This window comes from Idiotropiscis lumnitzeri, chromosome 5, assembly GCF_059441095.1.
Source record: "Idiotropiscis lumnitzeri isolate Australia: NSW breed Sydney's pygmy pipehorse chromosome 5, RoL_Ilum_1.0, whole genome shotgun sequence".
In the NCBI taxonomy this organism is placed as follows: domain Eukaryota; kingdom Metazoa; phylum Chordata; class Actinopteri; order Syngnathiformes; family Syngnathidae; genus Idiotropiscis; species Idiotropiscis lumnitzeri.
The window spans coordinates 30,085,742-30,106,318 of record NC_142395.1 but is presented as its reverse complement, the minus strand read 5'-3'; the positions used below and the strand labels follow the sequence as shown (position 1 = coordinate 30,106,318).

Genomic DNA, 20,577 nt, shown 5'->3' with positions numbered 1-20,577 from the left:
TCAAGGAACTGTGTTGAAGTGAGTCTGTTAGTGCCAATGGATGACTTTTTTGTGGGGGGGGGGGGGGGCGCTATTGATTACTCCAAGATTCTTACTATTCGGAAATGCGTCATATAAAGAAAGTCGTATCGCATTCTACATGAGGGAAAGCATGTAGCCCGCAACGGAAATGAGTTTGACATGACAGACATAGGGCGCCGTTAATGTTTAGTGACTTACAAATTTGTTAAGGAAAAAAAAAAGTTCCGAGCAGTATTGTATCCTGCACGCGCGACTTTTGTTCATCCTTCTTCATAGAATCTGAAATCATTTTGAAGCTTATTCCAAAGTAGTGATAGGCCAATTATCGACCAGGCCGATAATCGGCATGGGCCTTTTTGTAGAAGATGCTTTATTTTGGCTGGCTGCGGCACACAAGTCTCTCTCTCTGCTGTGCTGGTGGCCCTGCCGGCAGAAGCGGATTGGCCCGTCCACAGCACCATCTGATTGGTTCCTTGTCGCAGCCAATCAGCAGTGAGCTGCCTGTTTGCTTTTTCCACCTCGAGTCACACGCACTAAGGGGGAAATCCTGCGAGCAGGAGAAAGTAAGGCAACAGACGGCCACAATTGGAATCAAAGTCAGTCACAACGAATAGAAAACTATTTGCCGTCGTCAACTTGAAAGAGATGTTTGTTTTCATTGAACTAGAAGAGATGCAGCTGAACCTGGCAACTCCGTACACTTTTTGTTCAACTTTTAAAACAAAGTTGTCTAACATCTAAAAAGCGTTGATAACTTGTAAATCACATAAAAATACTTAAAGGCATTTAACCGAAGTCAAGTTTTGGAGTTTTTATTTTTCCAAAGTTTTGACACCATTTGAAGCCTTTTTTTTTTTTTCAACAAACGCATATCGGCTTCAAATATCGGTTCTCAACCTGCATGACTACGCATAATCGGTATCGGGGCTGAAGAAAAAAAAAAAAAAAAGGACACGGTCTATCACTAAGTCAAAGTCTTGGATTTGATTCAACACCAATGTTTTAGGTGGCAGAGTTGCTGCTGACACACGACGCAGACGTGAGCGTGTGTGACAAGCAGGGCCGTACGGCGCTCATATTGGCCGCCTCGGAGGGCCACGGCAGCACCGTGGAAATGCTGCTGTCCAAGGGTAAGCGTCTTCAAATGATGAGCGACAAGGTGCCATGTTGTTTGCCGCTTCATCACCTTTGAAATGCAAATTAGGACGTATGCTGAAGAGCGTTCGTGTTACTCTGCGGCCAAAAATGGATTTTTACCATTACTTTGTGAGACATTCTACTGCTTCCATATTTGGCACCCGATTCAGAGCATTCGAACTTTATAATATTTGCTCAATTGATGTGAGACATTTAAGTTGTTAAAATGACATTCCACATTTTCCTCCAAAAAGGGAAAAATAAGTTCACCCTTTCCATTCCAAGTACATTCAGGATCTTTGGAACTATTTTTCCACACTTCAGATCGTTGACATATTTACTCGTGATAGACCAATTATCGGCTGGACCGATATTTGGCATTTTGCCGATTATCGGCACTTTCAAAGCCGTTTTATTACGGCTCGCCGCAGCACGCTTCTCACTCTCTCTTTGCTGTGCTGGTAGCCCCGCCTGCAGAAGCAGATTGACATAAAATGTCAGTCGACTACAACTCACAACTAAAAAAAAACTATTAAACCTTGAAGAGTTGTTTGTTTTCATTGAACTAGAAGACATGCAGCTGAGCTTGGGAGCTCCGTACATTTTTACAACCAAGTTGTCTATTTTCTAACATCTAAAAAAAAAAAAAAAGCTTTAACATGTCGTAAATCACTAAAGTTGTGTAATCTATCGATGCCAGCGATGTCGAGTGGCGGGCACACCAATGAAATGCTCTTCCACTGGAAGGCAAGGTACAATTAAGCTGCCATGTTTCAGGCTGCTAAAAGTTGAAGTGTAAATCATCTTCAAAGGTTCCAAACGTTTCAGTAACTTTGAACGGAACGGTGTTGGATCCATGAAAATGTACAAGGAAGTTTTCTCTGACCTCGGCAATCTTTTGTTTCTCCGTCCCATGCAATCAGGCGCCTCCGTGTCGGCGGCGGATCAGGAAGGTCTGACTGCGACGGGCTGGGCCTGCATGAGGGGCCACGGGGGTGCGCTGCGGCCTCTGGTGGATGCCGGAGCGGACGTGAACCAAGCGGACGGCCAAGGACGCGCTCCTCTCGACCTGGCCGCACTTAACGGAGATGTTGATCTCGTGGGTGTCGCGCTCAATTCTTCTTTTTGCGCCTTTCATAGCACAGGAGAACACCTTTGCTTTCCGGCCACAAAACACAACTTACTGGACGAACCTGGGAGTTACCAGATTGTGACTCCTTTAATGTGTTCATTGCGGGGGGTCAGCATCAAGCTACATTTTTGCCTTTTTAAAAAGGTCTGACATCGGCCGATACGACATGACATATATAATAATTGCGCTTTTCCTCCTCAAGGGGGGGTGAAAGATGAAGCCGAGGTTCACTGTCATTTTAGTTTCAATTTCGGATGAGGATGCAAGGAAAGCTTTGGGTCAGGTGATCGGAAGAGAATAACTTGCCTGAGTATGTTCCTCTTCATGCTTAGGTCCACTTTCTGCTAGATCACGGCGCCGTGCTAGAGAGGACGGACAACAACGGAAGCAGAGCGCACGGCTGCCAGAATCCGGCCTTGGTGACCTCGTTACTCCAAAAAGGCTCCAAGACGGGTCCGTACGGCAGCTTTGCTTGTATTGAATGGTCAAGATTGCCAAATGACGTCGACGAGTTTAGCTGGAGCTAATGTGGTTGTTCTGAGAGAGAAAAAAAAAAAAAGGCCAAAGCCAACAGTTTTACATCCTCTTGACAATCCCCCCTTTGTCTTTGTCCTTCCTTTCATCAAGCGCAAGGATACAGAACGGCACCGCATGATCGATCAGGTAGGTCAATTGACGCGCGTCACCAAATCAAGGTGAGACGCATGAGAATCATTTGTGAGGTCCTATCAGGTCACGCCACGTGGGCCATGGCTTCCACCAAACCAGACATCCTTCTCATTCTGCTGCAGAAGCTCATGGAGGAAGGAAACCTGCTTTACAAGGTACTTGAAAGACAACGGTCACCTCCCCCCCTCTCCGATAAACAAATTGGAAATCGGGAAGGAAGCGAATCTCTCAGTGCCACCTCAAACTTTTGTGCTCCATGGAAGAATTCCGCCTCCTCTTGTTTCCAAACACGTTGGATTCCGTCTGCTCCTCATCCATTTCTTTCTTTTGCTTCTTACGTGGCAAGCAGAAAGGACGGATGAAGGAGGCCGGCCAGCGTTACCAGTACGCGCTTCGAAAACTGCCTCGGGAGGGCCAAGCGGAAGAGCCGAAAGGGCTCAAAGACCTGCGGGTGTCTCTCTATCTCAACCTCTCCCGTTGCCGAAGGAAAACCAACGTAAGGCCGCATCACGCACACGCGCATTTCCCCACATTCTGTGCGGGGTGAGGTCAATGTCAATGTATGACGAGATGACACGTAACTCATTTTCTGCTTTTGGTGAAATTTCAGGATGAACTTAAAATGCTTGGCAATTTGGAATACATTTGCCGTTCTCCAACCAAAAGTCACAACTTGGTTTTTTTTTGCTATGAAAACTCAGGACTTTGGCATCGCTGAGGACTTTGCAACAAAAGCTCTGGACCTGAAGCCCAGGTCCTACGAGGCCTATTACGCCAGAGCACGGGCCAAGAGGAGTAGCAGGTACAGCCATCCTCCAGCTCAACGGGAGCGAAGCCTCGTTTAGCACAAAAATCCAAAACATGTTGCTGACACTTGATCTCAACTTTGCTCCCAAGATATGAACATGAATGAATCCTGATGACAAATGTCATTAACTCATTTACTGCCATTGACGGCTAAAGACGTCAAAGATCCCTTTTTTTTTTTTACCTGGCTGGGAGTGAATGAGTTAAATATCATCGCATAATCCAAACCCAGTGCTTCTCCAATTTTTTTCTTACGCTCCCACTAGCAAGAAGAAAACAATTGACTATAAATAAAGGCATTTTGGTTGTAAAACAAAGTTCAGCACACAAGGACAACGCCACTGCCAACTACTGGAGTGGAGGTGCAATTACACCTTGTTGTAGTACAGCAGCACGTTCCCAAGGGTCACATGTGCCCCAACCCCGCAATTTGAGAAGCACTGAGCTACACTGACGGCACGTAACTCTAAATTCTGTTAAACCTGCCGAAAAATTGAGTGGGCGCGAATGGCCAACCGAGGTTTCACTCCGTATTCTTCAACTGTCCTCTCCAGGCAATTTGCTGAGGCGCTGGCAGACCTCCACGAAGCAGCACGACTGTGCCCATCCAACCGGGAGATCCGTCGCCTGCTGCTACGGGTGGAGGAGGAATGCGCGCATCATCAGAGGATATCCAGCGGCACCAACAGGGACCCTCACAGCCACCACCACCCCCCCCCTGAGGACGACACACACGTGCGTTCTCACGCAAGTCTGGAGAGGCCAATCCCAGAAGCCGAGGGGGAAGAAGCGGAGCAACTGAGCTTGCGATGTTGGCCTCTCAATCCGTACGCTCCAAACAGGACTCTCCCGGGAGGCGTGGCCTTTGCGTTACCCGATCACACGGCGGGTTTCCCTCAAGACGAGTATGTTCACGATCCGCTCTTTATGGAGCCGCCTGAGCCGCCGGTTGCTGTCCACAAGCCAAGTCCAAATCAGAGCCGCAGGACTCAGCACCACTGCCACTCGCTGCAATCGGGGGCCAGAGCGGGCGGCCGGCCTTTGTCTCTCTGCGGACCCTCCAGTCCTCTCGCCGGAAGACACATGTCCACCTCCCTGAGGCCCGCGCCGGCCCTCCACGCGGAACATCACGGGCTCAGCCCCGGCGAACACTACCATCCCATGTCCCCGAGCAGCTCGTCCCCTCCCGGTCCTCTTCCGCCGTACCAGCCCCGCTCGGCCAGCTTCTCCAGAGGTTACGACAGACTCTCGGCGCGCTCGGCGGCGACGGATAACCCGGCGGAAGTCCGGAGGGAGGCCGGAGGAGCGGGAACGGCGGGCTCTGGGGGTTCCGGCTCGAGTCGGGCGTCCAGCGGGAACCAGTCCGACAACGGCAAGCGGCAGGCGCTCGACCCGCCGCGTCCCCGAAAAAGCAGCGGCAGCTTCAGGTCCAAAGGCGAGCCGAAGCCGCGGCCCTTCATGGGCGTCACGGACAAAGCGGTGCGAGTCCAGAGCCAGCGGACCTCCGCTTTTGCTCGGCAGGGACAAGGAGGAGGGGGCGGCGAAAGTTTCAAGATGACACTCGCCCAGTTCCCGGGCTTCAACGACGAGTACGAGCGCTCTTCCTTCCAGGAGCGGCTCTCCGCAAGTCGAGACTCGGGCGATCGGCTCCGCCGGCGAGAGGCGAGAGGCGCCGCGTCCTCTCGTCGACGTTTTCCCGACGGGAGCCACCGGCAGGCCAGCTTGACCCGAGACAAGCCGACGCTGCACATGGGGCCCATGAAGCCCAAACGCTCCTTCATCGAGTCCAACGTGTGAATGGTTTGTCGAGGCGTGAACGGGAAAAGTCTCGAGTGCTACCGAGCGTGTGCGTTGACTGGCGTTTGCGATGGAGAGCCAACCGGCGGTCCGCGTCCGCTTTCACGTTTACGGCGTGAGCACACCACACCAGTTTTTAAATAGCTGCCACATCAAAGCCCTTTCCTATTTGTCGACAATAAGAACCAAGTCAAAAGGCCGGACGCATGAAGTGAATCGCCGGCAGGTACAACCGAGGCGCTTTCAGGTGTTTTTTTTTTGTTTGTTTGGAGTCCCGATTGGGAGGAGAGCAAGGAAATTAGGAAAATGGACCCGCCGCTTTCAAAGGGGCAGACCGACGAGCAAATCTGGAAGACATTTTGGCCGAGAGGAAAACTAAATTAACTCGCCCACACATTTCAAGTCAAACGGCATCGCGCAACTCACAAATGAAAATTGATGCTTGCAGATGAGCATTTGCAAACTTTTATTCCCGTCGAGGTTCCCCAACGAGAGCCGTCGGAATTATTTTGGGGATTTTCTTTTTAACTTTAAGAGCAACTTGATAACAAATAGCTTACCAGATAAAATTGTGACCAATTATCAAGAAAAGTGGCTGTTGAGCGCCACTCCCAAGTGACGTTTCCTTTTCGAGACAAAACAAATAATGACACAACCGCATCGGTCCTTAGTCAGAGCTTAACGTGAGCGCTTCATAGCATCGACGTGGCCTCGCTCCAACCTTTTACGCAGTGAATTGAATGCAAACTTTATTCTCGTCCTAAGTACTGACAAACGGAGAAGCCGACGCGTCTGTCTTATAGCGCCCCCGGGAGGCCGCCGTGAGCACAACAACCGCTATTTCATTGACGCGGTGCGACACCAACTATTTTGTTCTTGTTCATTCTATTTCATGACGTTACAAAATTATGGAGCCGTTCTTTTTCCACATGAACTCGAGTATAAAAAAGAATGTATCTTTGACGTCTTAAGCCGTCAATGGCGGTAAATGAGTTCAAATACACATTACAACAATCTTTTTTTTTTTCCGCCTGGAACGAATCAACGGCATTTTCATTCACTTGAATGGAATAAGATGATTTGAGATACTGAATGAAAAGCGCCACTGCAGCTTGATTTCTTTTTTTTTTTTTTTCCACCTTTGGCCACGCGCAATATCATGCCAAATTGTCCGATAGCAAACGGTTTTGTGCGTGTGCATAATAATGATGAACGTCATGCAAGACCATTTTGAAATCATTTATATTTGCAGATCTTTTTCCTTGTCCATTTTTATCAGTGCACATGACAGCCTCGTGAGCACATCTGAACGAGAACCTCCTCGTCAATGTCGGTCGCTTCAATATTTACTGTACGTTGCATTTATTTTCGCAGAGCAGACGACTGATGAAGCGCTTATTTGTTTTATTGAACGCAAGCAGTCAAGAATTCAAAAGACGACACTTTTCATGCGATGGATACAGAACGTGGCCACAAAGGATGTGGAATCGCAAAATTTCACAGTCCCGTAAATGTTTTCGGGATGAAGACAAAATGAACATTCAAATGTATAGACATGAAACGGGATCAAGAAATTGTCCTCATGCAATGTGTAAGGACACCAAATAATGGCTAATAAAAGACAAAATATGTCGTTGACAAGTGTGCTTTGCATTTGCAGGAGCGCGGCGCGATAACTTGAGAGCCGTTTCGAATTATTCCCACTTTTCATGTCGCTCAATCACCAGATTTCAAAGTGCAAAATACACACTCGGAATTGTTTTTTTATTCATTTAGTGAAGGATTCGCAACACAACTCTGGAGGTACAAATGGCGATTGTACTTGAAAGGTTGCACACATCCCAACAGACTGAGGCGCCATTTTGTTTTGTTTGTTTGTTACAAAACAAGCGCGAGGTCGAAATGAATCCCTTTGGAAAGAGCCCACCGTTGCATGAAATGCAGACAAGGCTCGTCATCTCGACCAGGGATGAGGAACTTTTTGCACTTGAGTTTGCCGTTTGTGTACTTTGCACGTCGACCTGTGGCATACGATTGGAAATTTCTTACCCATAATTAGCGTATTTTGCCGACTCTAAGCCGCTACTTTTTTTCTCGCTTTCCAACCATGTGGCTCGTACATGGGTGCGGCTTTTCTGTGGATTTTTCTTTCACCAGTAGGGGGCACTCTGTCATTAAGCCAATACGCTAAATAAATGTCCATTTTTTTTTTTCTGTTTTCATGAGCAAACTTGTTGCAGTGTTAGAAGGCACTGTTTTAACAATCTGTTGCTGTACCTTTACGTGCATTCACAGTACAAAATCCTTCTGGACATGCACTAAACAAGAGAAAATTGCGGCTAAATATATATATATATATATATATAATTTGATTTTTTTGCTTATATAAAAGGTGCGCCACAAATACGGCAGTCCAATGCGTGTGAAACATAAAAATCGTCGTTCTCACCGCGCGTGCATGTGATTGCGCATCCAGTACACCTTCTTAGCTCAATTTTCTTCTCTATTAACGATGAACGGGTTCAAATGCGACTAATCTCGTTGCACTCTTGAGTACGATGACAATAAAGGGATTTCTAATTGATTTGATTGGATGACGACTGAACGGCTCAACTGCGATTCTTGGAAATCCCCGATGGGATTTTAGTCGCGCTCACCTAACTGAGATGAGTCATCATCTCGACGGCTTGGGAGCGATTTCGACACTTGTCGCTCGTGTACCTGAAATGATGCGGCGGCGGCATAGCGGCTCGCCCTCCACCTGCCGATGGCCATCTTCAGCGTGTGATTCGGGGTTAGCAAAGTTGTCAGTAAGGGGAGGTTGGTCATGGGACTGGAGCGGTTCTTGGTGCCGATCCACATGGCGATGGCCTCACGCTCATACGAGTAGCCATCTGCGGGAACGTGCACACGGCAACCGGTCGGTGTTTGCCGACGTTTATTCACGTCCAACGCATAATTGCCATTCAGGTGAAATTTCAGGCTTTGACCTAAACGCCACATTAACTTGCGCTACTTTTTGGAATTGGATAACTTGCCATTCTAATGTGCCGCGACCAATTTCACGCTTCTTGGCCGCCAATCATTTTTTACTTTTTTGTAAAAGGTCATGAGAACAGACGAGCAAATTAGGAAAATGCACGGTGCTAAAAAAAAAAAAAAACAATCTAACGTTAACATTGGTTTTTAATTTTGTTTTCGTTTAACCTTGATCCCAAACATTTTGTTTTTTGGATCATTTAATCATCATAAATTGGTCCACACAATCAATGCAACAGGGAAAAAAAAATATTTAATGTTGGGAGAAACATTTTTTGAAGATATTTTTACGAGTACTATAACAAACTTAATCATGTGTTTTATTGTTATGTGACATAAGTTTTAATTACGCCGCCACTTGAATGAAATGGGGGAAAAAAAAGAAAAATGAAACACGTGAGATTTTTTGGAGCGACGAGAGCCTATTTCTTTCTTTCTTTTTTTAATTCGATTCTACATGGCTGCTCGCTTCCTAAATAAAAAAGTGTTTATATTTACGCGTGACTATGTCACTTTTAATTTCAAATACTGCTAACTACGATAAAGTCCCAATAATTCTCGCAGTTTCCAGTTTTAAAAAAAGTGAACCTCCGCTCATCACAGGGAATATGTCGTTAAAAAAAAAAAAAAAAGCAAAACAAATCTAATTAATGAGGGAACTGGTTTTAAAATAAATAACTCAATCTTCCCATGGGTGAATTTGTGGCACCGATATTTCGACAATTTAGTGGAAATGTTGCAGCTCACCAGCAGCGAGGACCGGTTCTCTCATCATCTCCTTGGTGATTGGACACAGGAACTCATCAGGAAGACCTGAACACGCATTCTTCAGCTCCTCCACCTTCCTCAGGACTTTGCTGCGCTGCCCCACTGATTCTACGTGCACACACACGCACTGTTATGGTGTTCTCTCATGAAAAGGGAACGTGAAGTGGAACAAGGTGGAGTGACAGCACACAAGAAGATTATTTTCAAAATCAAGATTGGCGACATTTGCTCCGCACGAGTGGAGCACTTGCCAGTCTTGCGTGGCACCGACCCGGTCACCGTCACACACCAAGCGGCCACATTTACGCGTGTGCCGACATTTTAAAGGGGAAGTTCACTCCAACATTTTCTTGACAACCAACGCGATTGGCATGAGAGGAAAATGAATTCAGCAGCCGTTTCAGAGGCAGCCGTCACGGGGCCGCACCCGCTCAGTTTACAGTCCTCGTAACAACAATTTCTTTTGATGCGCCGCTGGCCAATGACATCCGGAGTTCACGCCCTATTTTGGAACGCTCATGTTCCGAGTGTCAACGGCGGCTCTTAAACGTTGACTACAGATGAAAATAAAGAAAGAAAGAAAAGTGAACATAAATACTGTATTTGTTTGCTTTGATGGCGGCTGAAATATCGATCAACAACGTCACTTTGCAGATCGGCAACCCGACGGCACCGCTTTCATCCGCATAGTCCGAAAAAACGCATCCGATCCAACAGAAAAAGCCGTGATCCGTGAGCCCAGTTTTAAGTTGATATCTTATTGGCCGGCAGATATGAACAAAAAGGCCCAATGACTATATTTGTCCAAATATCAGCACCAGGCCAAAAATGAATCCATCGCTTGCCATTTGGGTCTTTGTGAGAGAAAAGCAAGCGGTGCACTGAAAGAAGGTCAAACAAACTAAGGTCACATGTCAAGGTCATGTCATTCTCAAGGGTCACACGTCAACCAAATTGCGCAATTCAGCAAGTGGTCGGTTCGCACCGATGCGCAGTTCTGACCGCAGCGTCTCTTTGGTGAGAGCAAGCAGCTCGATCCCGTCGATGTTGTTGCTTCTGAATGTGTCCACCAATCCCTCCAGCCCTTCTTCCAAAAGCCACGCCGACACATCCTCCTCGGACCAATCGCCGACCGCCAGCTTGCACCCACCTGCTGACGCCGATGCTGAGAGGACAAAGAAGAGTGACGGTTGAGATTTTTCCGGCCAAATGTTATCTTGGAGCCCTGCCGCTGATTGATTTCAAAAGGTTCCACTTAAGTCGCTGGCACACTTTATGGATTCATTCTGAGCGCTTTCATTGACATTGGCTTTGACAAAGGATAAAGGTGCACAGTGCACATGAGCAGGCACATCAAAAGCTGACACGCATGAGCCCATACACACACACCGAGAGAGAGAGATCGCTAGATATTCAGTCAGGCTGCAACAGAAAATAGCTTCAACAAATTATATTCTATTATTATATTCAATTAGTGAGCCTACACATTACAGACCCGCACTCTCTGCGTCAAATTCCACGATACTGACTAAATATCATTTCACCCGTTAACTCATTCAAAAAAAAAAAAAGGATCTTTGACGTCTTTGGCCGTCAATGGCATTAAAACATACTGAAATGGATCATAAGACAATTTCTGAAGACTTTGGAGTGCTTGCTCTCACTCCTTGTCAATAAATCATAGAACACTCTGCGCTGCTGAAAATGGCAACGTTCTCCAAATACAATAAGAGGAAGAAAAGTGCTTGCTTTCTGTCAGGTTTGAATGGCCATTTTGGGAGAGCTTACTGAAATAACTTACTAAATGTAACGGCCGAAATACAACGCTAGCTGAAAGGCCAGGAGGAACCAGACACCGTTCGTTGTTCAAAGAGTGGGACAGAGAGGCCGCGACGCGAGCAGCAGCGCTCCATGCAACTCCCCTCTCTCCTCCTCTCACCGGCTCTGCTTTTATTCGCTTGACTCAAGAATCACAAGAAATTAGAATACAATGAAGGTCTGTTTAGCCTAAACTAAATGACCAGAAGACAGGAGATTACTTAACACTGGTGGTCCGTTTTAGACTAAACGAATCAGCAGAAGACAGAAAACATCAATAACTAATCATCAGCAGAAAATAACAACTCACGGTGTAAAGGTTACTTTAACTAAACACATCTTCAGGATACTGTGTTCAAATAACAACGCAAGTGTGTTAAAGCAATTATCATTGATAGAAATATCGTATAAAAACATGATGATAAATACACAAACTGATTACCTATCCTCCGCCCATCTTACACTTTCATCGATTCATTGGAAGTGACGCATAAAACAAGAGAATTCAATGTTGTGTATTTAATCAGGACTTCATCTCGTGGAAGTCTGCTAGCTTAATGCAATCACGCCATGTGACGGGAAATTGGCCTCCATGTCAAACTATGTCTGAACATGGCTGCACAAAAGTGGTGCACCGGTGCGCATGGGCACTGGAAATGGATCACGGCACGCCAGTTGACGTGCACGGACACGCTTTTGTGCAGTAAATGCGCGAGGCCAAAATCAAAACTTTGGAAGGTGTTAGCGTCCACGTCCGGTATGACGAGTTCCGCCCTGATTTTGAAGAGGACTTTGCATGCCCTGCGATTGGCTGGCAACCGGTTCAGGCCGCAGCCCGCCCACCACCCGAAGACGGCTGCGATAGGCTCCGGCGCGCAAGGAAAAGCGGCTCACATCATGGACGTATCGGTCAAAGGTTTGGAAACGTACTCTAATTCGCCAATTCCTCAATGGTAAGAAAAATGGATGAAATGATTTGCCCACATGCCACTTTTGCACATGTTGATATTTTCGGATGTCGATGCTACTTTGAGACCGGCGATGACTTGCACGGCGAGTGCGCAGCAAGACTTCATTTAATAGCTTGGATTTCTTGACCTCCTCATGTTTTTTGAAGGGGTCTCCAAACTTTGGACTGTCAGTAGTCATCACGAGAATTAAAAAAAAAAAAAGTCACATCTTACCTTGACATGCGGTCACAGTGGCCTCTTCTGGAAGACAGAGCATGTTGAAGGTAAATGATCAAGAACAGTAGATAAGACAAAGTGTCGTGAAAATATCAACACAACGCCCTCAGCATGCGTAAAAGTGTCTTAGACTGTTCAAAATAAATGAATGCAAATTCGTGGAAGAAATATTCATCAGGCATGAACAAGAGAGAAAGGAAAAAAAAAACAACTAAGAAAATCATGCTCAGGAGTTCCAACCGTGGCCACTGCTTCCGTCTTCCAATCTCCAGATGTTCACCGTCTTATCCATGGACCCTGTGGCGACGAGAGGCGACGTCGGCGAGAAGGAACAGGCGGTCACGTACCTACGGCGGAGGATGCCCGTCATTGAAACGCCGCTTGCGTTCGCTCCGAAGCATGTGTGCTCTTTGCACGTTCATGTTACGACTGAATCTTTAGCGCCGTGCTCCCACGGCTATTCTCAGATGTGCAAAGACATTTTCAATTTGCACGCGGCCCGGTCAACACTGACATGCTCTGCAAACCAGCGAATGCAATACACATTGGACAGCGTTTGGATGTCGGCAAACATTTTGTCAAGTTGATATCAACTACAGTTCACTTACGGCTGCTTCAAAACAAGACAAACGATAAAATTGGTAGCGAAATTTCACAAAAATGCGGAATCGAGTCCACCGGCGAAGCTTTTTCTCCGCCGACCTACCTTTCATGTCGATTCAACGTGTAAAGCAACACAGCATTTTTCTACCCCCAAAAAAAAAAAAAAAAAATGACATCAGTAAATATAACGAGAGGGCAAGATCACGTCTGAGGTGCCAACGATGGCAAAAATGTCATTTTCTTCTCACGCGCTACAAAAAAATCTCGACTGATACGCCATTTGAACGGCATAACCAGAAGAAAGATTATTTTTGTGTCTTTGCCAGGGGTTTATTTGGCCAATAACAAAAGTGAAATCTATGAGAGGATTTGTGTGGCATGAGAGAGTTTTTCTGGGCGGGTAGACATGTTTATTTTTTTTTTGGGTGCGTGGGGGAGATTTCTTTTTAGATGAGCGGAACAGGTTTTTTTGCACATGAGCTAGCTTGTGGGTGTTCTTGAGAAGTTTATCCTTGTGTGAAAGCTTTAGTGTACATCAATTTTGTGTGTGTGTGTTTTTTCTTCCGCGTGTGGTGTTCTTTTGTTTTGCATGTGCCCGTTTTCTTCAGAGTTTGTTTTTCTGGTGTTTGACTTTTTTTTTTCTTCTTGTGAACATGACAATATTTTGGGGGAGCATTAAAGGTTTGATGTAGTGAGAGAGGTTTTAGCAGAGCATGAGAGAAAAATGTTATTTTTAGCCTATACAGCACCTCCTGATAATCAACTTGAAGATGGAACTCACAGCGTCGTAGACGGTCACTGTTTTGTCCACCGAGCTGTGGGATGAAAACAAATAATGAGTGACTTTCAGATCATCTGAAAGAAACTGATCCAAGTCTCCCTCTAGTGGTCATATTCCGCAGTGTCATTCTATTCAACTTGTGACATCATTTGGTGTAAATGATTACATTGGATGTCACCGAGTCTTTTCAAAAAGAGATCGACGCAGTCACAAGTCAAACTGGAAAATCAATAAATCATCCCGTCTCCTTCCTTACCCTGAGACGAGCCGTTGTCCATCTGGGGAGTACGCACACGTAAGGACTGGAGCCGACTGGCCACACAACGTATGCAGCGGTTGAATGCGAAAGGCTACGAAAGAGAGAAAAGTCCCGATTAGTAGTCAGATGGACGACATTTTGTGTGTTTCGGGAATTCTTCTGCGGTGGTTTACCTCCGGAAGTCAGCTTGGTGATGGACCAAATTTTCACGCGACTGTCCTGTCCACAGGACGCCAAGTGGAACTGCACCACTTGACTGTCTGCAGGACAGACCACCAGAAATTGTGTTGCGCTTCATCCAGCTGACTTTAGGCTTTGGACATTTGCTCAAGATGCACGGTATCATAAAAACTTTAATAAAATAGAAATAAATAAACTTTGTCGCTGACCGCTGAGGATGTCGGGAGCGAAGGTGCAGCAGGTGACTCCGAGGTCGTGAGCGTTCTTCTCGGCATGGAGCTGGTTCATATCCAGATCCCACACACGGAGGTCGCCATAGGTGGAGCCGGTGGCAAACATCTGGCCGCACGGGCTGAACGAGCACGCCACCATCGTTGTGTCACTCACGCAGCTGGTCCTTCACAAGCACGAGACACTTTGACACCCCCGTTCACACCGTCAAGAATCCACATTTATCACACGGCACACCAGAACCACCGCAGGAGAAAATCCACAAAGAACTGGCAAAAAAATAGACATTAGAGATAGTTTCCCGCCTCCCACACGCACACATTGGAACGTAATAAAGCACACGTAAAGTTTTGGAAACGCTCAAGTCTTGCTCGCTCGCTGTGGAAAGATTCTTATGATATGATTGGAACATTTTTGGGGTTAAAATATACGCCGTTTCATTCTCTTTTGTTTTACGGGTCGTTTTAGAGAGGGGAGCCCTCTAATCTCGTTGCACACTTGAGTACAATGACAATAAAGGGATTTCTAATTCTAATTTACAGTCAACTTTAACTCTGGGTGGCAAATAGTTTGAAACTTTGCATCAAGTCTTTTTTTTTTTCCATTCTCAAAGTGTTGTTAAATAATCGCTGCCATTTCTTGAATTCACAGCAAAATTCTTCTGTGCAATAACGTCTGCGCTTGCGTTGCGAACGCCACGTGACTGAACACAGAAAACGGGCACGGCCCTGACAATGATGCGTTCATATTCTTCATTCGGATTCCACAAAACCATCAGAAGAACAAGTTCACGCTTCAGAATAATGGAGGCACATCAAATTGATTATTTTTCACCCGCGTTGCCTTTCAAAGTGTGTCGGAGGGGTAAAACCATTTAATATATATATATATATATTTTTTTTTTCTTTTTTTTTCTTTAAATATGATTCAGCGATGTCACAGATTTTCACCTATCGCAGGGGGCGGGGTCTGGAATGTCTCCTCTGTGATAAATGGCGTTTCACAGTACTCCCATACCTGCGTAGCTGCTTGGATGGGAAGTCCCAGAGAGCCAAAGAGCCGTCAGATGCACCAGAGACCAGATGGATGGAGTCCGGGGAGAGCACACAGATCCGAACGGGGCTGCGACCGGGATGATGCAGGATGGCCTCGATCTCACCGGTGGCCATGGACCACACCAGCGTGGTGGCATCCGTGGAACACGAGGCAAGGAACTGTCCGCAGGGGCTGAAGCAACAGCAGTGGACGCTGTAGCCGTGTCCTTCCAGCGGTGAGAAGGCCAGCTCCGAGAAGTCCCGGGTGTTGTACACCCGCACGGTCTTGTCTCCGGAACATGTGGCGAACAGTTGTGCGGAGAACGCACACCAATTGACGTCATCTCGGTGGTCTTGTAAAGTGCAAATCAGGGACACCATTTGGAGAGATGGTCTTACTCGAAGTACACTGCCACAAGGAATGAGCACAAACACATTTGTGTGCTTATGTCCCGCTATGACACCATCTGGAAAGCGCTTTTTTTACAGCTCCAACAGACTTCATCTCACTCCTTTTCCGATTTGTTGGATTACTTTCTAATGAGTATTTATATATGGGTATATTTATATATGTATTTTCATTTTATTTATTTTTTACTACTTGCCAAAGTGCAAAAGGTTTTGAGTTTATTTTACATAATGGAAATTAACATGACAAACATTTATTCGATATCCAACTAAAGGTCAATGTAATAGTGTGCCTAAGTTGTCCTCACAACACGTTACTGGTGAGGCCCAATTGTTCACTAGTCCTCTTCACTACTGCTGCCAATCAGGCTGGTGTTGTGCACCATGGTTCTTTAGCCGCCAGCCCTTTATCCTGTCGCTTGCTCGGGTGTGGTTCAATTCATACATTTATTTGAAAACAAACACATTTGTAGTAAATATTTGCTCCTGGATCTGCTCAATGTCGAAATTGCATTGCGATAACTCAGTGTGGTAAAGTAGCGCTATTATATCGAGAACATTGAGGTGAGTCACTAGTAAGACGAACCAGTTTTCGGACTTGGATGCCAAAGCTGTCCAACTACAATCGTGTGCAGATGCCACACAGTCGTCGATAAAAATGTTACCATTACACTTGTCTTACTAAAGGGTTTAAGTACATCGGCCTTAGCTGGATATTAAATAAATGCTCGAATCAATTCAAGACACCAAGAAAACGGCGTGTTTGTGCTAATACATTCCTTGCATACGCAATTAAACCGATGGCCATTCCTGAGCTGAACTGTTATACCACCAGACGCAACCAATGTCACGAACTAGTAGTTTCGACTCACTATATAATTGACTTTAATAACGCGGCAACATATTTTTAGAAATTTACGGAATCCCGAAAAACAACAAAGCTGGTAACCCAAACAACTGGAAGCTAACGATACATGAAAGCGAATTCATCACGTCTTTTCGCTTCCACAACATCATGACGAGGTCACACCTATATTTGAAAAGGACTGAAAGACTTTAACGCAGGAAAAAAAAATCAATTTACCGTTTTTTCTTTGCGTTTGAGTCAGTGCGTTTACTTCCTGTTTAACTCCGACAGCGAGCTCCCAAAATGTCGTCACAAGTGACGTCATTCCTTGGCACATGTAGTTAGTGACATATTTTTACATGTAATGGACTTAATCCTTGTGATTGGTAGAAGTACTCATAAACTTCATGAAAAGCATACAAGTAAAAATGAACGTTTACGGTCTGTTATATCCCGTCTCTGTTTTGCTAACCTGGCACAATGTGACGTGACTGAGGGCGGGGGGGAGACTTATCTCGACATAAAAGTTTCACTTTTGTTTCCTTACAATACATTGGGCTTGTTTTGAGTTTTTGCAAACGTTATCAGAGTGATAATCGCTAACTCGAGGGCCGCCCCTCAAACGCAACACGCGCCGTGTGCAAAGCCTCAGTCAAGCGAGGGCGACAAATTTCGACCGTGTTACGAGCGTGATGCGCATGTTGGACAACTAGTTGTAAAACCAGGAACCAGTAAATAATTACACGACAATTTTTCAATGAACGGGGAATTTGTTTGAAAAATGCTTGCACTATCTCATATCGAAAGAGGGAGAACGACGCACGTGATTCGCATTTTGTCGGCCACTACGTCGTTTGGGCCCGGGGTGATTTTCACAACTAGATTTGTGCTATGATACAGTGACTCACTCTTCAGTTTGTCAATTTCCACCTTTTGTGGTTTCCACGTGGCTCGTTCCTTCATAGGAGTTTACCTTGAGGTGCTTATTGTAGTCTGATTGCTGAGTCTAATTGTTGCTTCTGTTGGCTGCCGCTGCTTGCTTTCCTGTTGATTGCTTCTGATTGCACCTGCTGCGGGGAAGAACTGCGTGGCTCCAAAGCTAGTGCTGCGCCTTCAAAGCCGCCACCAAGTGGTCAAAAATATTATTGCACATCTAATCAAACTTAAGACAGCCCCCGAATGGCTCCTACACTCGCTAAAACGAAAACTTAAGTAGACTAACTTCAAGAGCGCTTAACTCATTTGCGCACAACAAAGACCTCTCTGTAAATTGGGACCAATGCATGTTCGATTTTAGATGAGTTGATTTTACACTCGTTTTAAAGTTGGCTGTTAAAATAATTTGTCAGCTGACATATTTGGTACTATTTTGTACATCCCTCCAAATCAAATTTCAGTGAGGGCCCCAATTTGGTCAGCGCCGGCCCTGCTGCGCTTACACACCCGTTGCATTTGTTCATACAAGAGACGTTAGAGTAACGGAAAATTACTCTCTGTCCGGAATGAGTTGAGCATTTTTTCAAGTCTGTTGAGTTCCATTTGCAAATCGCCTCGGTTTTGTCTCCAGTAATTTAAACAACTGAAAAATGTTTTGGTCCAATTAATTCTGGCACAGAACAACAACATACTCTTCTGTGCATTTTCTCAATTAGCATGGAGAAAGAGCTGAGATTCCGAACAGGAAAATATGACTCAAAGAAAACCAGTTCAAGAGTTTTACGTTGAAAAAAACATCCTTTTAATAGGTCCGTGCCACACACTAGTGAAAAATAAAGCTCCTACAAAAGAATGATACTTTTATTCCACATTATCTTAAATAAAGTAACTTCAAGTACTTTTTGACTTGGTACAAAAAAATCTAGCTGCCTCCATCAGGCCACAACACACAGCAAGGTTCAACACAGTGGTTACAAACGGCCTTTAGGTCCTCTGGCAGAAGGTGAGGAAATGTGTCACGGAAGCATCGCTCATTGCTTCTTCCTTGTTTTCTTTTCAACGGTGAGGAATGATGTCTGTGTCATTGTCCAACTTTTGGAGGCCTTGTTGGATCAAAATCAAATTGAACCAAAACAAACATGTCATAAAAACAAACCAAAACCTAAAAAACATCCCCTACATGCCCCTGTTGAAAGGGTAGGCACTACCAAGATTAAGGATACCACAGTGTTTGCAGAGGATATGTATATACTGTACAAACAATATTTATCCTGTTTTCATCACGTTCACTAAAATAGAATGCTACAATCATTCTAAGGCATAAACCATATCTTAATATTCTTCAACCATTTGTACACATTGTTTCAAACAAGACCAAATATTGACATTAATAAACAGTATATACACATGAATCACCATTTTGCCGTTGCGCTCAATAAATGCAGTTGGAACAAATGAAGACGCCCAAAGCACTCAACAGTGTAAACATCTTTTTTTTTTCTTGGCTTTGTTTGATATTTGGGTGAAAAAAAAAACACAAAACAAAACAATTGGAACACAGACACATTCCTTTTTCCATTCAAAGCGGTTACGCCGAGTCTTCCTTTTCATAGAAAATGAAGTGGACCTTTGATTCATAAATAATTATTACAAAATTAAATACATTCACTATAATACGATTAAATAACAAAAAAAAAATCGATATTTACAGGTAGTGGAACGTATTCTAGCGCAGACACATCAGTGAGGATTCATTCAGTGCAGTGTTCTGACACAGCGAGTGGTATTGCACGACGGTAGCCCGTTTCTCGGCGAGTCTTTGGATCCCTGTTGTGATCAATCCAGCGCAGTTTGCAAGGTGGCGTCGCGTCGCGTCGCTCTCTCCTGCCGGCAAAGCCACATTCTACCCCGAGAATCAAATTCAAACCGATATGGAAAGTAGAACGGGTCCAATGAGAAGGAGAAGAATGTTTTTTTGTTTTTTTTTAAACGTCGAATTTAGTTGGTTTGTTTCAGAAGCTCAGTCCAGCGCTTCTCAAAGAATTTCCTCATGTTATGACCGGCCCGACCAATGTCAGAATTGTCCTCGTTGAACTTTTCGCAGTTGTCAAACACCAAATTGACGTCAATGATGAAAGTCTCCAGGTTTTGATACCTACGACGAGACAAACACAACAGTAAAACGGGAGAATAACATTTGCGTTCAATCTGAAATGTTGCGCATTTACGGCAACTGTTGGAATTTAGACCGCCGCTCGATTCGAGAAGCGGATGTGATGGCGCTGGCAGGAAAAACATTTTCTTTTTCTTCATCACACAACGTCATAAATAATCCCCAAGATGTCCGAAATGAGTGTTGGAATGTTTCAAATGAGTCAAGAAAGATGGAAGGACGGAAATGCGCAAACGCGCTTTCAATTGGGGGATTTTATTGTGGACGAATTTGGCAAATTAAAACAAACCTGCGGATTGTTGATATGCATTCAATTTGTTTTCCCCCAAATATTTTTCCTCCTTTTATATTTTTCCAAGTGTTGCCATGAACCATTTAGCTCAGCTTTATTTGCGAAAAAAAAAAAAAGACTTCATGTTTTAGAATGTTGTTGCGGGTCACCACCAGTTGCCATTTCTTGAAAGTCCCGGAAGGGCCTCACATCAACTATGAAAGAGTCGAATCGTCGGAATGGTTTGAATCGATCCAGAAATGGACAAAAGTTGAAAATGTAAAAATGTCAGCATTCATTTTGTGGTCACTGACAAAGTGAACGCTTTCAAGTTGCAATTTGCTCAATGTTGAAATATTTCTTTTCTTTGAAGCAAAATTGAATGGTCGAATTTGGAAGGCATTTGTTGAACGCGAGAAATAATGTACTAGCGTGAGTGTCTGGAATTTGGCTGGAATCCGTTGAAAAAGGTGTGGTCC

General features: G+C 45.0%; 3 protein-coding genes across 16 annotated transcripts in view; 1 reads left to right on the top strand and 2 right to left on the bottom strand.

Moving 5' to 3' along the window:
- LOC148337655 (protein TANC1-like) overlaps positions 1-6,153 on the top strand; it is a 49,019-nt gene extending 42,866 nt beyond the window's left edge. For 2 of the 3 annotated variants that reach the window (XM_088297008.1, XM_088297011.1), the window contains 7 exons: positions 1,028-1,151; positions 2,082-2,257; positions 2,623-2,743; positions 2,918-3,114; positions 3,309-3,455; positions 3,661-3,761; positions 4,321-6,153. In XM_088297008.1, the coding sequence (XP_088153134.1) occupies positions 1,028-1,151; positions 2,082-2,257; positions 2,623-2,743; positions 2,918-3,114; positions 3,309-3,455; positions 3,661-3,761; positions 4,321-5,563 (2,109 nt within the window). In that variant the 3' untranslated portion in view covers positions 5,564-6,153. The remainder of the gene's footprint in view (positions 1-1,027; positions 1,152-2,081; positions 2,258-2,622; positions 2,744-2,917; positions 3,115-3,308; positions 3,456-3,660; positions 3,762-4,320) is intronic. The other variant, XM_088297009.1, reaches the window with a different exon arrangement.
- Positions 73-17,189, bottom strand: wdsub1 (WD repeat, sterile alpha motif and U-box domain containing 1). Of its 4 annotated transcripts, none has more exons than XM_088297012.1 (13): positions 16,956-17,189; positions 15,447-15,816; positions 14,408-14,595; positions 14,192-14,278; positions 14,016-14,109; positions 13,760-13,793; positions 13,082-13,122; positions 12,616-12,722; positions 12,373-12,399; positions 10,356-10,535; positions 9,350-9,478; positions 8,285-8,457; positions 73-568 (listed from the first exon to the last, which is right to left on the bottom strand). In XM_088297012.1, the coding sequence occupies exons 1-13, from the start codon at positions 17,053-17,055 to the stop codon at positions 392-394; spliced, it is 1,707 nt and encodes a 568-aa protein (XP_088153138.1). In that variant the 5' UTR covers positions 17,056-17,189; the 3' UTR covers positions 73-391. The 4 variants fall into 4 exon arrangements, 3 of the variants coding, with proteins under 3 accessions (XP_088153138.1, XP_088153139.1, XP_088153140.1); XM_088297013.1 differs by lacking the exon at positions 73-568 and adding an exon at positions 2,166-2,827; XR_015843275.1 differs by lacking the exon at positions 73-568 and adding an exon at positions 11,172-11,332 and having other exon boundaries at positions 8,309-8,457.
- A 1,249-nt stretch (positions 17,190-18,438) lies between these two features.
- The window catches only part of baz2ba (bromodomain adjacent to zinc finger domain, 2Ba), a 79,804-nt gene continuing 77,665 nt past the window's right edge, over positions 18,439-20,577 (bottom strand). For all 9 annotated transcript variants that reach the window (XM_088295624.1, XM_088295630.1, XM_088295627.1 and 6 more), the window contains one exon: positions 18,439-19,809. In XM_088295624.1, the coding sequence (XP_088151750.1) occupies positions 19,653-19,809 (157 nt within the window). In that variant the 3' untranslated portion in view covers positions 18,439-19,652. The remainder of the gene's footprint in view (positions 19,810-20,577) is intronic.

Excerpts from the sequence above, each read along its gene's own strand:
- wdsub1 (XM_088297012.1), bottom strand. The coding sequence starts at position 17,055 with ATGTGCCAAGGAATGACGTCACTTGTGACGACATTTTGGGAGCTCGCT. Across the intron at positions 12,723-13,081 it reads ACGTTGAATCGACATGAAAG|GTACGTGACCGCCTGTTCCT; the intron begins GTAGGTCGGCGG and ends CCTCCGCCGTAG. Across the intron at positions 12,400-12,615 it reads AGACGGAAGCAGTGGCCACG|AAGAGGCCACTGTGACCGCA; the intron begins GTTGGAACTCCT and ends TCTGTCTTCCAG.